General features: G+C 66.5%; 1 protein-coding gene across 1 annotated transcript; it reads right to left on the reverse strand.

Moving 5' to 3' along the window:
• Window positions 1-2,001: 2,001 nt before the first annotated feature.
• Window positions 2,002-12,825, reverse strand: DNMT3L (DNA methyltransferase 3 like). Its single transcript, XM_060196984.1, has 11 exons — window positions 12,750-12,825; window positions 11,618-11,761; window positions 10,099-10,178; window positions 8,416-8,513; window positions 7,991-8,162; window positions 7,650-7,737; window positions 7,086-7,171; window positions 6,564-6,639; window positions 5,813-5,949; window positions 3,565-3,650; window positions 2,002-2,312 (listed from the first exon to the last, which is right to left on the reverse strand). The coding sequence occupies exons 1-11, from the start codon at window positions 12,823-12,825 to the stop codon at window positions 2,159-2,161; spliced, it is 1,197 nt and encodes a 398-aa protein (XP_060052967.1). The 3' UTR covers window positions 2,002-2,158.
• Window positions 12,826-12,928: the final 103 nt, after the last annotated feature.

The following is a 12,928-nucleotide window of genomic DNA, read 5'->3' on the forward strand; positions in this document are numbered from 1 at the left end:
GCTTAACCGGGTGCGCCGCCACCTGGCCCCTCTCTCTCCTCCGCTCTCTCTCTCTTTCACTCGGCCCCCTTTCTCCCTCTCCCCGTATCTCTCTCTCTCTCCCATCTTCTCTATTTCCTTCTCTCTCTCCTCTCTCCTCTTCTTGTGTGTCTCTCCTGTCTCTCCCCCTCCCCCCTCCTCCTCCTCATTTTTGCAGGGGCTTCTGCACTTTGGGATGACTGTCAGAGACAGAGACACCACAGAGATAGACATCACAGCAAGGAGGTGCCCGTGCGGCGAGGCCAGGAGAGCCAGGGTGGCGGGGTGCCCCTGGAGGTGCCTCATGAGGCCGTGGGCCTCGCCCAGCTCGGGTCTCCGGAGTGGGGGGTCCTGTTTCTGTCCGTCTGTCCTGTCCAGCAGCTGTCCTGTCCGGGGCTGGTGTGCTCCGGACAACACGGCTCTTTACCGGCCTTCAGACACAGGTGGGGGCAGAGGAGGGGACCCTCCCGGGCCCGGCCTTGTGCAGGGTGGTCCCTCACCCCGTGAGCATCTGGGTTCGAACCCCGGCCTTGTGCAGGTGGGTCCCCTCAACCCGTGTGCTGCTGGGCTCGGACCCCGGCCTTGTGCAGGGTGGTCCCCCCACCCCGTGTGCTGCTGGGCTCGGACCCCGGCCTTGTGCAGGGTGGTCCCCTCAACCCGTGTGCTGCTGGGCTCGGACCCCGGCCTTGTGCAGGGTGGTCCCCCCACCCCGTGTGCTGCTGGGCTCGGACCCCGGCCTTGTGCAGGGTGGTCCCCTCAACCCGTGTGCTGCTGGGCTCGAACTCCGGCCTTGTGCAGGGTGGTCCCCTCACCCCAAGTGCTGCTGGGCTCCGACACGGCCTTGTGCAGGGTGGTCCCCTCACCCCGTGTGCTGCTGGGCTCGGACCCCGGCCTTGTGCAGGGTGGTCCCCTCACCTCGTGTGATGCTGGGCTCGGACCCCGGTCTTGTGCAATGTGGTCCCCCCACCCCGTGTGCTGCTGGGCTCGGACCCCGGCCTTGTGCAGGGTGGTCCCCCCACCCCGTGTGCTGCTGGACTCGGACCCCGGTCTTCTGCAGGTGAGTCCCCTCACCCCGTGTGCTGCTGGGCTCAGACCCCGGTCTTCTGCAGGTGAGTCCCCTCACCCCGTGTGCTGCTGGGCTTGGACCCCGGCCTTGTGCAGGGTGGTCCCCCCACCCCGTGTGCTGCTGGGCTCGGACCCCGGCCTTGTGCAGCGTGGTCCCCCCACCCCGTGTGCTGCTGGGCTCGGACCCCGGCCTTGTGCAGGGTGGTCCCCCCACCCCGTGTGCTGCTGGGCTCGGACCCCGGCCTTGTGCAGGGTGGTCCCCCCACCCCGTGTGCTGCTGGGCTCGGACCCCGGCCTTGTGCAGGGTGGTCCCCCCACCCCGTGTGCTGCTGGGCTCGGACCCCGGCCTTGTGCAGGGTGGTCCCCCCACCCCGTGTGCTGCTGGGCTCGGACCCCGGCCTTGTGCAGGGTGGTCCCCCCACCCCGTGTGCTGCTGGGCTCGGACCCCGGCCTTGTGCAGGGTGGTCCCCCCACCCCGTGTGCTGCTGGGCTCGGACCCCGGCCTTGTGCAGGGTGGTCCCCCCACCCCGTGTGCTGCTGGGCTCGGACCCCGGCCTTGTGCAGGGTGGTCCCCCCTCCCTCTTCCTTCCTTCCTTCCTCTCTTCCTCTCTCTGTCTCCTCCTTCCTCTCTCTCTCCCCCCTCCTCTCTCCCTCTCCCTTTCCTCTCCCCTCCTTCCTCTCTCTCCCTCTTCTTGCCTCTCTCTTCCTCTCTCCTCCTTCCTCTCTCCCTCTCTCTCTCTCTCTCCCCCCCTTCCTTTCTTCCTTTCTCTCCCCCTTCCTCTCTTCTCTCTTCCCCTCTTCCCCTTTCTCTCTCTCCTTCCCTCCCTCTCTCTCTCTCCCTCTCTCTCGTCCTCTCTCCCCCTCTCTGAAAGGCTGGGCCGTGTCCGGATGCTGACTGAACGGCGCGAGGGGCCCCGTTATACCGAGTGAATAAGCAGAAAACCAGCGACAGGGGTGCTCCGAGAAGGATGGATTTGAGCTTCACAGACACAGGGTGACCCCAGCCCCACGACGCCCCGGCTCCAGAAGCCCGACCAGCGGCAGCAGCGGGGAGCCGGCCTTGGGTGCGGGGACCTCAGGGGGCGCCCGGCTCCGGGGAAGCCTTGAAGTACTCTCTCAGCGGCAGGAAGCAGGTGCGGAGCAGAGTGGGGGGCCGTGGGGGCCTGGGGCGCAGCCTGGCCTGAGCCTGCAGACACCCCTCCTCCTCGGCGCCCAGGGCCAGGTGACGGCTGGGGAGAAGGGTCGTCACCACGGGGCCCAGGTCTCTGCGAGGGACAGCCTGGGCCCGGCGCTGGGTGCTGGGTGACAGCAGGGCTGTGTGCGTGTGTGTGTGTGTGGGGGGGCACACTGGGCCCTACCTCCAAGGGGTGGGGGGCGTCCTGCCAGGGGCAGGGTGGTGGGTGGGATGGGAGTCCTGTCAGGGGACGTCAGAGGGGACATAGTGGGGACATTGAAGAGCACATCAGAGGGGATCATTGGGGGATACCAGGAGGGGACATGAGAGGGGACATTGAGGGACATGAGAGGGGACACTAGAGAGAGACATTGGGGGCACCAGGAGGGGACATGAGAGGGGTCATTGGGGGACATGAGAGGGGACACTAGAGAGAGACATTGGGGATACCAGGAGGGGACATGAGAGGGGACATTGGGGGACATGAGAGGGGACACTAGAGAGAGACATTGGGGGCACCAGGAGGGGACATGAGAGGGGTCATTGGGTGACATGAGAGGGGACACTGGAGAGAGACATTGGGGGCACCAGGAGGGGACATGAGAGGGGTCATTGGGGGACATGAGAGGGGACACTAGAGAGAGACATTGGGGATACCAGGAGGGGACATGAGAGGGGTCATTGGGGGACATGAGAGGGGACACTGGAGAGAGACATTGGGGATACCAGGAGGGGACATGAGAGGGGACATTGGGGGACATGAGAGGGGACACTGGAGAGAGACATTGGGGGCACCAGGAGGGGACATGAGAGGGGACACTGGAGAGAGACATTGGGGGCACCAGGAGGGGACATGAGAGGGGACATTGGGGGACATGAGAGGGGACACTGGAGAGAGACATTGGGGGGCACCAGGAGGGGACATGAGAGGGGTCATTGGGGGACATGAGAGGGGACACTGGAGAGACATTGGGGGCACCAGGAGGGGACATGAGAGGGGACATTGGGGGACATGAGAGGGGACACTAGAGAGACATTGGGGGGCACCAGGAGGGGACATAGAGGGGACATTGGGTGACATGAGAGGGGACACTAGAGAGAGACATTGGGGAGCACCAGGAGGGGACATAGAGGGGACAGCTGAGTCAACAGGAGCGGCCAGGACCCAGGACTTGAAACAGAAGTGTCTCCCACCCCAGGGCCCCTGACATCTGGGCACACGGCCCCACGTGTCCCCGTCCTGTGCCGGGAGTGGGGAAGGCACAAGGACATCACCAGCCTGGGAGGACCGGGAGGGCTGGACGCACCTTCTCACGGCCGGCACGTTGCTCCAGACTCGTGCAGCGCTCAGGGGGGCTCTGCCTCGCACTTCCTGGAGGGTCGCCGGCTTGATCTGCGGGGGACACGGAGGTGGGCGGGGGCTGGGGTGGGTGACCTTCCATCCCCCCCGTGGCCGCACCCCCTCCATATGCCCTGGGGGCTGGAAGCTGGCCAGGCGGAAGGCAGAGCAGCGCACTGCCCAGTGAGCTATCCTGCCGGCCTCTGTGGCTCCGCTTAGTGAGAGAGGAGACGGGGGAGGGGGCAACAGAGAGGAGAGCCCCCCAGCCCTTGCGCCACTCCACCATGAAGTTCCCTTGGTGCTGTCCGAGGCACTCCCAGGCAGTGGCAGGGCTGGAACCCGGGCCCAGCACATGGTGAGGCCAGTGGGCTGCAGGGTGAAATGTCAGCACACACACACACACACACACACACACACACATGCGCGCACACACACACACGCGCACACACATACACGCGCGCGCGCACACACACACGCACACACACCCAGTTCCTGTGGGGCTAGCAGCCCTGCCCCCAGGTGATCTGAGCCTGGAGGTTTAACGTTCGTGAGAAAGCCCCGGCCTTCCTCAGGGAAATAACCACAGAAGAGAAAGTCAGGGCGGCTGGGCCACTCCGCCGGCCGAGACTTGTTTTCTTGGTGCAAGTGGGACTGTGGGCATCCCCTTGTTTTTATTACAGAGACAGAGAGAGACGGCACAGCACCATTCTGCCCCCCAAGAAGCTCCCCCAGTGTCCTTGGGGCTCTGTGTGGCGACAGGCAGTGAATCCGGGGCCTCCCTGGGATAAGAACTGCTCTCCCCTGGGTGAGCGGCCTCCCAGCCCTGAAACCGTTCTTTGAGTCTTTAAGCAGAGGCGGCCACTCTGCACAGCGGTGCCGGCTTTGCCACCTTGGGTCCGGGTTCCAGTCTGCCTCCCTCACACACTGGAGGACACAGATGAGGTCCTTCTCAGGAATGGAGGGCGGCTTGTCACTAGGCGAGCTGAGGGGCCTAACGGTGGGCTTGGCACCAGACTTTATGGCCTGGTCACCGAAGGCCAGACACCCAGACGGCCAGGAGGGGGAGTGGACAGACAGGGAGACACGGATGGCTGGGAGGGGGAGTGGACAGACAGGGAGACTCAGACGGCCGGGAGGGGGAGTGGACAGACAGGGAGACTCAGACGACCCGGAGGGGGAGTGGACAGACAGGGAGACGCGGACGGCCGGGAGGGGGAGTGGACAGACAGGGAGACACGGATGGCTGGGAGGGGGAGTGGACAGACAGGGAGACTCAGACGACCCGGAGGGGGAGTGGACAGACAGGGAGACGCGGACGGTCGGGAGGGGGAGTGGACAGACAGGGAGACGCGGACGGTCGGGAGGGGGAGTGGACAGACAGGGAGACTCGGATGACTGGGAGGGGGAGTGGACAGACAGGGAGACTCAGACGACCCGGAGGGGGAGTGGACAGACAGGGAGACGCGGACGGCCGGGAGGGGGAGTGGACAGACAGGGAGACGCGGACGGCCGGGAGGGGGAGTGGACAGACAGGGAGACTCAGACGGCCGGGAGGGGGAGTGGACAGACAGGGAGACTCGGATGGCTGGGAGGGGGAGTGGACAGACAGGGAGACTCAGACGACCCGGAGGGGGAGTGGACAGACAGGGAGACGCGGACGGTCAGGAGGGGGAGTGGACAGACAGGGAGACGTGGACGGCCGGGAGGGGAGCCGTGGACGCGGTGTTGGCCTCTGAGCCGAGGGTCCTGGGTCTGACTCCCGGCTTTGTGTGGGCCACAGGGTTGTTCTAGGTCATTTATTTATTTAGCAGATCTTATTTATTTACTCGTGAAGAAAATAGGGCGAGAGAGAAAGAAGGAGGCGTCACTCTGTTGCATGCGCTGCCGGGGACTGAACTCAGGGCCTCCCGCTTGACAGTCCAGGGCTCTGCCCACTCAGCAACCTCCGGGATCATGTTTCTTTTTTAAAAACAGATTTAACCAGACCCAGCGATTCTTCTGGCCGACACTGCGGCAAAGGCAGAAGCCAGCAACAATCGAACCTTCACTCGGCCGCCTGCCCAGCTCAGGCCCCACACAGGCTGTGAGGGGTAGTGGGGAGGGGACAGTCGGCGGGGAGGGGACAGGTGGGGAGGGGACAGGGGAGGGGACAGGCGGGGAGAGGACAGTCGGCGGGGAGGGGACAGGGGAGGTGACAGGCGGACGAGGCTGCTCACCTCCAGGAAGCGGGTGGCTATGGCCTGGGTGTCCTCGGTCAGCGCCAGGTTGTCCACAAACATCCAAAAGAAGGGCCGGCCGCCGGGCGGGGGTCTGGCGTATTGCAGGAGCCGGTGGAACTGGAACAGGTACCAGCCTGGGGCGGGGCGGGGCGGGGCGGGGGTGGGGTCCCTGGGCTCAGGGTCCAGCTGACAGGAGGCCACAGGACCCCCCTCACCTGCCCAGCAGCCAGAAGGCACGATCCCCCGCACCAGCAGGCAGAGGGCCGCACTCTAGAAACTTCCAGGCCGGGGGCCAGACGGGGGTGCACCCAGTTAAGGGCACACAGTACAGCGCACAAGGACCCGGGTTCGAGCCCCTGGCCCCCACCTGCAGGGGGGAAGCTTCACGAGCATGGAAGCAGGGCTGCAGGTGTCTCTGTCTCCCTCTTTAACGCTCCCTCCCCCCTCAATTTCTCTGTGTCTCTAGCCAGTAATAAATATATACATATATTTAAAATATTTATTTACTCCCTTCTGTTGCCCTTGTTATTTTATTGTTGGAGTTAAATTAATATATTTTAGAAACAGTGAAAGGAAAGAAACTTGCACTCCACAGAGGCAGACGCAGGAGGCCTCGGGGAGGGTGGGGCGGCCCTGCTCTGTGGGGGGCATTGACAGCCCGGCCACCACAGACCAACAGACGCTGCCTGTCAGAGCCGGTGGCTGCGGTGCCCCACCCCCCAGCATGGGGACAAGAGCCCCCCCTCACCCGGGGGGTGGTCACAGGCCTGGCCGAGGGGGGGCGTGGAGCCAAACACCAGGTCGAAGGGGCCCCAGGCGTCCACCTGCAGGGACACAGGACACGGGTGGGGGGCTGAGCCCAGCGGTCACTGCGGCCAGCAGCTTCCCGCCTCCAGACCCGCAGCCGGGCAGGGCCCATGGTCAGGGTTCAGGAGCCGAGGGCAGGCCAGGCCCCACGGCCTCTGTCCCCCAGCCCGCCCAGGGGGTGCAGCCCTACAATGCCATTCAGTAGGAGGAGGTGGGAAGCACAGAACATGGGTCCCAACCATGGGGTGTCCATCCCCTCTGGTGACAGTCACCTCTGGACACAAGGACGCTGGCAGGAGGCAAGGCCGATGGCTGTCCAGGAGTGGGGGGTGGGTGGGGACGGGGATGGGGGCTCTGGGATCCCACCTTTGCCTCCCACATGCCGGGCACCAGCCGCAGAGTCCACCCCAAGGAGCCCTGGCCCGGGCACCAAGCCTCCTGCTGTCTGTCCCCCAGCACTCACGTCCTTCCTCACAACGTCCGTGACATCATCCAGGTGCTTCAGCTGGCCCAGCCCGGCCCCACCCAGGAAGCCCAGGCTCTTCAACTCTGGCGAGAGACAGGGCCACCAGGGCTGGGGACACTGGCCGGCGGTGGCCACTAGGGACAGGCTGGTGGTGCCGGGAGACGTCTGCGTGCCCCCCCCCCCAGAGCCACGGAGCTGAGCTTCCCCGAGATGCCCTGTCTGTGGGGATCCCCTGCCCAGGGTCACCCGCTGTCCCCAGCCGCCTGGGCAGTGAGGCCGCAATACCGGGCTGAGTCTGGGGCTGCCGGGCTGGGTGGGCAGCAGCCACAGACCGTGACCGGGTGCGAGTGGGACCCAGTAGGGTGGGGATGGCCTCTCACGTCATCCTGCCGGCTCTGTGTGCCCCTCCCAGGGGCCACCGTCAAGAAGGGCGCCCTCCCCACCCCCCAAGCGACTCTCGCGGCGCCCCACAGCCCGTGACGCAGGAATGACCCGGCTCCCGGAGTCCCGCTCAGGCGGACGGTCAGCCACCCCTCCCCGCATCCTCGGGCCAGCACCCACCTTTCCTGATGTCCCCAAAAAGGGACAGCACCCGGACGGGCTCCCTCTTCCACACGGACACCGTCTTGTACATCTCCAGCGGGTGATCCTGGGCACGGCAGGGTAACACCCGGAACGTGAGCCCGGCCCTGGGGTGTCGTCCCCCTGACCTCCCACCTCCCGCGGTCAGGCCGTGGTCCCCGGCGCCGGTCAGCCTGCACGTCTGTCCCGAGCCCTTTGCTTTGCGGTGCCTGTGACATCTGCCCCTGCCCGCTGTCCCCAGCCCTTGGTCCTTGTGCCGATGCTGCCCCCTTCCTCAGCCCCCCCCCCCGTCCGTCTGTCCCCTGACCGCCGCTGCTCACCGACTCGCGGTCGTAGAAGTCCTTGAGCCTCTGCCGCCACCTGTCTCTGCGCCTGAGCCGGCCGCTGAGGGGGAAGGGCAGGCAGAGGAAGCAGGCCCAGCGGCTCATGGCCTGCACGCGGGCCGCCGTGCCCGGGCTCACCAGTGAGTCCACACACTCGAAGCAGTAACACCTGCAGCCCGCAACAGACGGGCAGGGAGGGGACGGGGCTGCCGCCAGGACCCTGGGACCCCAGCCGAGGGGCGGGGGACGGGGCTGCCTCCAGGACCCTGGGACCCCAGCCACAAGGGAGGGCCTTCACGGACAGCGGACAGTGTATGGGACCCCCAACCTGGGCCACTGGCTGACTGCCCAGAGCAGAGCAGATGGGGGTGCGGGGTAGCCCTGAGGGAGGAGCTGGGCATCACACCCCCATGGCCCCTCACCGGGTGCAGATCAGCAGGGTCTCCCCAGAGCCGCAGATGGAGCAGAAGGACTGGTAGCCATCAGCATCATACAGGAAGAGGTTCTCCAGGTACCTGTCCTGGGGGGCACTGACCAGCGGGGGCACCCCCGCCCAGCCCCCCACTGCCCGGCCCCTCCATGCCCAGGCCCATTGCCCACCCCACACTGCCCAGCCCCACACTGCCCAGCCCCACACTGCCCACCCACACTGCCCAGCCCCACACTGCCCAGCCCCCCACACTGCCCACCCCACACTGCCCACCCCCCACACTGCCCACCCCACACTGCCCACCCCACACTGCCCACCCCACACTGCCCACCCCCCACACTGCCCAGCCCCACACTGCCCAGCCCCACACTGCCCAGCCCACACTGCCCAGCCACACTGCCCAGCCCCACACTGCCCACCCCACACTGCCCACCCCACACTGCCCAGCCCCACACTGCCCAGCCCCACACTGCCCAGCCCACACTGCCCACCCCACACTGCCCAGCCCCACACTGCCCAGCCCACACTGCCCACCCCCTACACTGCCCACCCCACACTGCCCAGCCCCACACTGCCCAGCCCCACACTGCCCAGCCCCACACTGCCCAGCCCCACACTGCCCAGCCCCACACTGCCCACCCCACACTGCCCACCCCACACTGCCCACCCCACACTGCCCAGCCCCACACTGCCCAGCCCCACACTGCCCAGCCCCACACTGCCCAGCCCCACACTGCCCAGCCCCACACTGCCCAGCCCACACTGCCCACCCCCTACACTGCCCACCCCACACTGCCCAGCCCCACACTGCCCAGCCCCACACTGCCCAGCCCACACTGCCCACCCCCTACACTGCCCACCCCACACTGCCCAGCCCCACACTGCCCAGCCCCACACTGCCCAGCCCCACACTGCCCACCCCACACTGCCCACCCCACACTGCCCAGCCCCACACTGCCCAGCCCCACACTGCCCACCCCACACTGCCCAGCCCCACACTGCCCACCCCCTACACTGCCCACCCCACACTGCCCACCCCACACTGCCCAGCCCCACACTGCCCAGCCCCACACTGCCCACCCCACACTGCCCAGCCCCACACTGCCCAGCCCACACTGCCCACCCCCTACACTGCCCACCCCACACTGCCCAGCCCCACACTGCCCAGCCCACACTGCCCACCCCACACTGCCCAGCCCCACACTGCCCAGCCCCACACTGCCCAGCCCACACTGCCCACCCCCTACACTGCCCAGCCCACACTGCCCAGCCCACACTGCCCAGCCCACACTGCCCACCCCCTACACTGCCCAGCCCCACACTGCCCAGCCCCACACTGCCCAGCCCCACACTGCCCAGCCCCACACTGCCCAGCCCACACTGCCCACCCCCTACACTGCCCACCCCACACTGCCCACCCCACACTGCCCAGCCCCACACTGCCCAGCCCACACTGCCCACCCCCTACACTGCCCACCCCACACTGCCCAGCCCCACACTGCCCAGCCCACACTGCCCACCCCCTACACTGCCCACCCCACACTGCCCAGCCCCACACTGCCCAGCCCCACACTGCCCAGCCCACACTGCCCAGCCCCACACTGCCCACCCCACACTGCCCACCCCACACTGCCCACCCCACACTGCCCACCCCACACTGCCTGGCCCCCATTACCTTGCACTGTGAGCACATCCCCCCCTGGAAGAGGGGGTGCTGGGTGTACACCTGCAGACTCCCGCAGCAGATACACACGTCTGGAGAGCACCCAAACACAGAGCAAGCACATCAGGGACCCCAGACGGAACAAGGGGCCCGGGGCTGGCGGTGGGAGAGTCAGGAGCTGCGACGCCAGGCCCCAGCTTGGTCCTGGCTCCACGGTGCCCGGGGGACTCTGCCTCTCCCTTCTCTCCAATAGGAAAATGAACAAGAAAGAAACCCTCGTTTAAGTGGCACACCTGTTTGAGCACTCACAGTACCGTGGGCAAGGACCCGGGTTCGAGCCCCTGGCCCCCACCTGCAGGAGGAAGCTTCTAAAGCAGGGCTGCAGGGGTCTTTCTGTCTCTCTCCCTCTACCTCCCCCTCCCCTCTCAATTCTCTCAATTTCTTTCTGCCTCTGTCCAATAATAAATACAGATTAAAGTAAATATTTTTTTAAAGTTCAGGCTGTCAGTAGGAGCTGTGACATTTAATTTTAATAACAGAGAAAGAAAGACAAGTCAGAGCCCTGCTCAGGTCTGGCTGCTGGTGCTGGGGATTGAACCTGGGACCTCAGAGCCTCAGGCAGGAGGTGGTCTTGTTTGTTTGTTTTGCCTCCAGAGTTACCTCTGGGGCTTGGAGCCCGCACCATGAGTCCACTGCTCTTGGAGACCTTTTTCTCTTTTTTTGTTGTCCTTGTTGTTATTTGATAGGACAGAGAGAAATGGAGAGAGGAGGGGAAGACAGAGAGGGGGAGAGAAAGACAGACACCTGCAGACCTGCTTCACCGCCTGTGAAGCGACTCCCCTGCAGGTGGGGAGCCGGGGGCTCGAACTGGAATCCTTATGCCGGTCCTTGCGCTTTGCGCCACGTGCGCTTAACCTGCTGCACTGCCGCCCAGCCTCATATATATATATAGAATACTGATTTACAAAATCGTAAGATAGAAGGGGAATAATTCCACACCATTCCGCCACCAGAGCTGGGCCCCATCTCCTGCACTGGAAGCTCAGTGGTTCCCCAAGGTCGCGGCTACAGGCCGATTCTGGGATTGTCTGTGTGTGTGTTTTCCTTCATCTTCCGCGGTGCTAGGTATGTCTCTCCTAGAGCTGCCTGCCATCTCCCGGCCCCAGGCCCGGCCTCCTTGGGCTGCTGAGAGGCCCCGGGCTGAGCCGGGCGACGGGAGGCCATGTCACTGCCCCTGCAGGGCCCCAGTCCCAGGTGCTGTGCAGCCCCCAGGCAGCCCCCCAGGCAGCCCCCCTCACCTTCCAGGTCCCGGCCGAGGCCCCGTGCTCCGTGGGGGTCGAGCTCTGGAAGAGAAGGTTTGGTCCCTTCCTTCCCACCCTGCTGTGGGCTGGGGTCTCTGGACCTGGACACCAGAGGACCCGCACTCCCCACCTCCACCCCTGGGCACCAGCTGGGGGCCTTCTGGGTGGGCCCTGCCACCCTCGGCCCAGGGTCCACGTGCTGTGCGAAGGTCCTGGAACCCCTGGCTCACCTGCGGCCAGTGGGGGGCCGGCCTCTGGACTGTCCTCCTCACCGGGGCTGGGGGCGGCTTCTGGGGAGGGGGGCGGCGACGGCTCACTGGAGCTCACCAGGATGATCTGCAGACCCGGCTCCAGCTCCGTGTCTGGGTCCAGCACTGTGGGGACAGTGTGGGGAGGGGACAGAGGTGAGGGAGGCGGGAGAAGGGGAGGGTCCCGGGACAGGAGAGGTGGGTCCCTGGGAGGAGAGGGGAGGGTCCCATAAGAGGAGGGGAGGGTCCTGGGGGTGGAGGGGAGGGTGCCGGGAGAGATGGGGAGGGTCCCGGGGTGGAGGTGAGGGTCCCATGAGAGGAGGGGAGGGTCCCGGGGGTGGAAGGGAGGGTCCCGGGGGTGGAGAGTAGGGTTCCGGGGTGGAGGTGAGGGTCCCGGGGTGGAGGGGAGGGTCCCAGGAAAGGAGGGGAGGGTCCCAGGAGAGGAGGGGAGGGTCTCGGGAGAGGAGGGGAGGGTCTCGGGAGAGGAGGGGAGGGTCCTGGGGTGGAGGGGAGAGTCCCGGGAGAGGAGGGGAGGGTCCCAGAAGAGGAGGGGAGGGTCTCAGGGGTGGAGGGGAGGGTCTCGGGAGAGGAGGGGAGGGTCCCGGGGGTGGAGGGGAGGGTCCCGGGAGAGGAGGAGAGGGTCCCGGGAGAGGAGGGGAGGGTCCCGGAGTGGAGGGGAGGGTCCCGGGGTGGAGGGGAGGGTCCCGGGGTTGGAGGGGAGGGTGCCGGGAGAGGAGGGGAGGGTCCCGGGGTGGAGGTGAGGGTCCCGGGGTGGAGGGGAGGGTCCCGGGGGTGGAGGGGAGGGTCTCGGGAGAGGAGGGGAGGGTCCCGGGGGTGGAGGGGAGGGTCCCGGGAGAGGAGGGGAGGGTCTTGGGAGAGGAGGGGAGGGTCCCGGGAGAGGAGGGGAGGGTCCCGGGGTGGAGGGGAGGGTCTCGGGGTGGAGGTGAAGGTCCCGGGAGAGGAGGGGAGGGTCTCGGGAGAGGAGGGGAGGGTCCCGGGAGAGGAGGGGAGGGTCCCGGGGTGGAGGTGAAGGTCCTATGAGGGGAGGGTCCCCTCAAGCGCCAGGCTCCTGCCCCCACAGGCCACCCTCGGGTGGGGTCATCCCCAATCTCACGGGTCGGGGACCAGCGTGGCTCCTCCATGGGCTCCTCGGGGTCCCAACGTGGGGGTCTGGGGGGGGACAGGGCCATGGGTGCGCGGGGTCCCAGACTCAGCCCGGGCTGCTGGGCGGGGGCTGGGGGCCGGGTCCTCCCCAGAGTGCGGGGGCGGAGGGGTGCGGGGGAGGGGAGCTGG

This window comes from Erinaceus europaeus, chromosome 9 (genome assembly GCF_950295315.1).
Source record: "Erinaceus europaeus chromosome 9, mEriEur2.1, whole genome shotgun sequence".
Lineage (NCBI taxonomy): Eukaryota > Metazoa > Chordata > Mammalia > Eulipotyphla > Erinaceidae > Erinaceus > Erinaceus europaeus.

Coding starts and splice junctions, on each gene's coding strand:
- DNMT3L (XM_060196984.1), bottom strand. CDS start 12,825: ATGGCCCTGTCCCCCCCCAGACCCCCACGTTGGGACCCCGAGGAGCCC. Junction 8,514..10,098: donor GGATGTGCTCACAGTGCAAG/GTAATGGGGGCC, acceptor AGTGCCCCCCAG/GACAGGTACCTGGAGAACCT. Junction 2,313..3,564: donor AACGTGCCGGCCGTGAGAAG/GTGCGTCCAGCC, acceptor CCTTCTCCCCAG/CCGTCACCTGGCCCTGGGCG.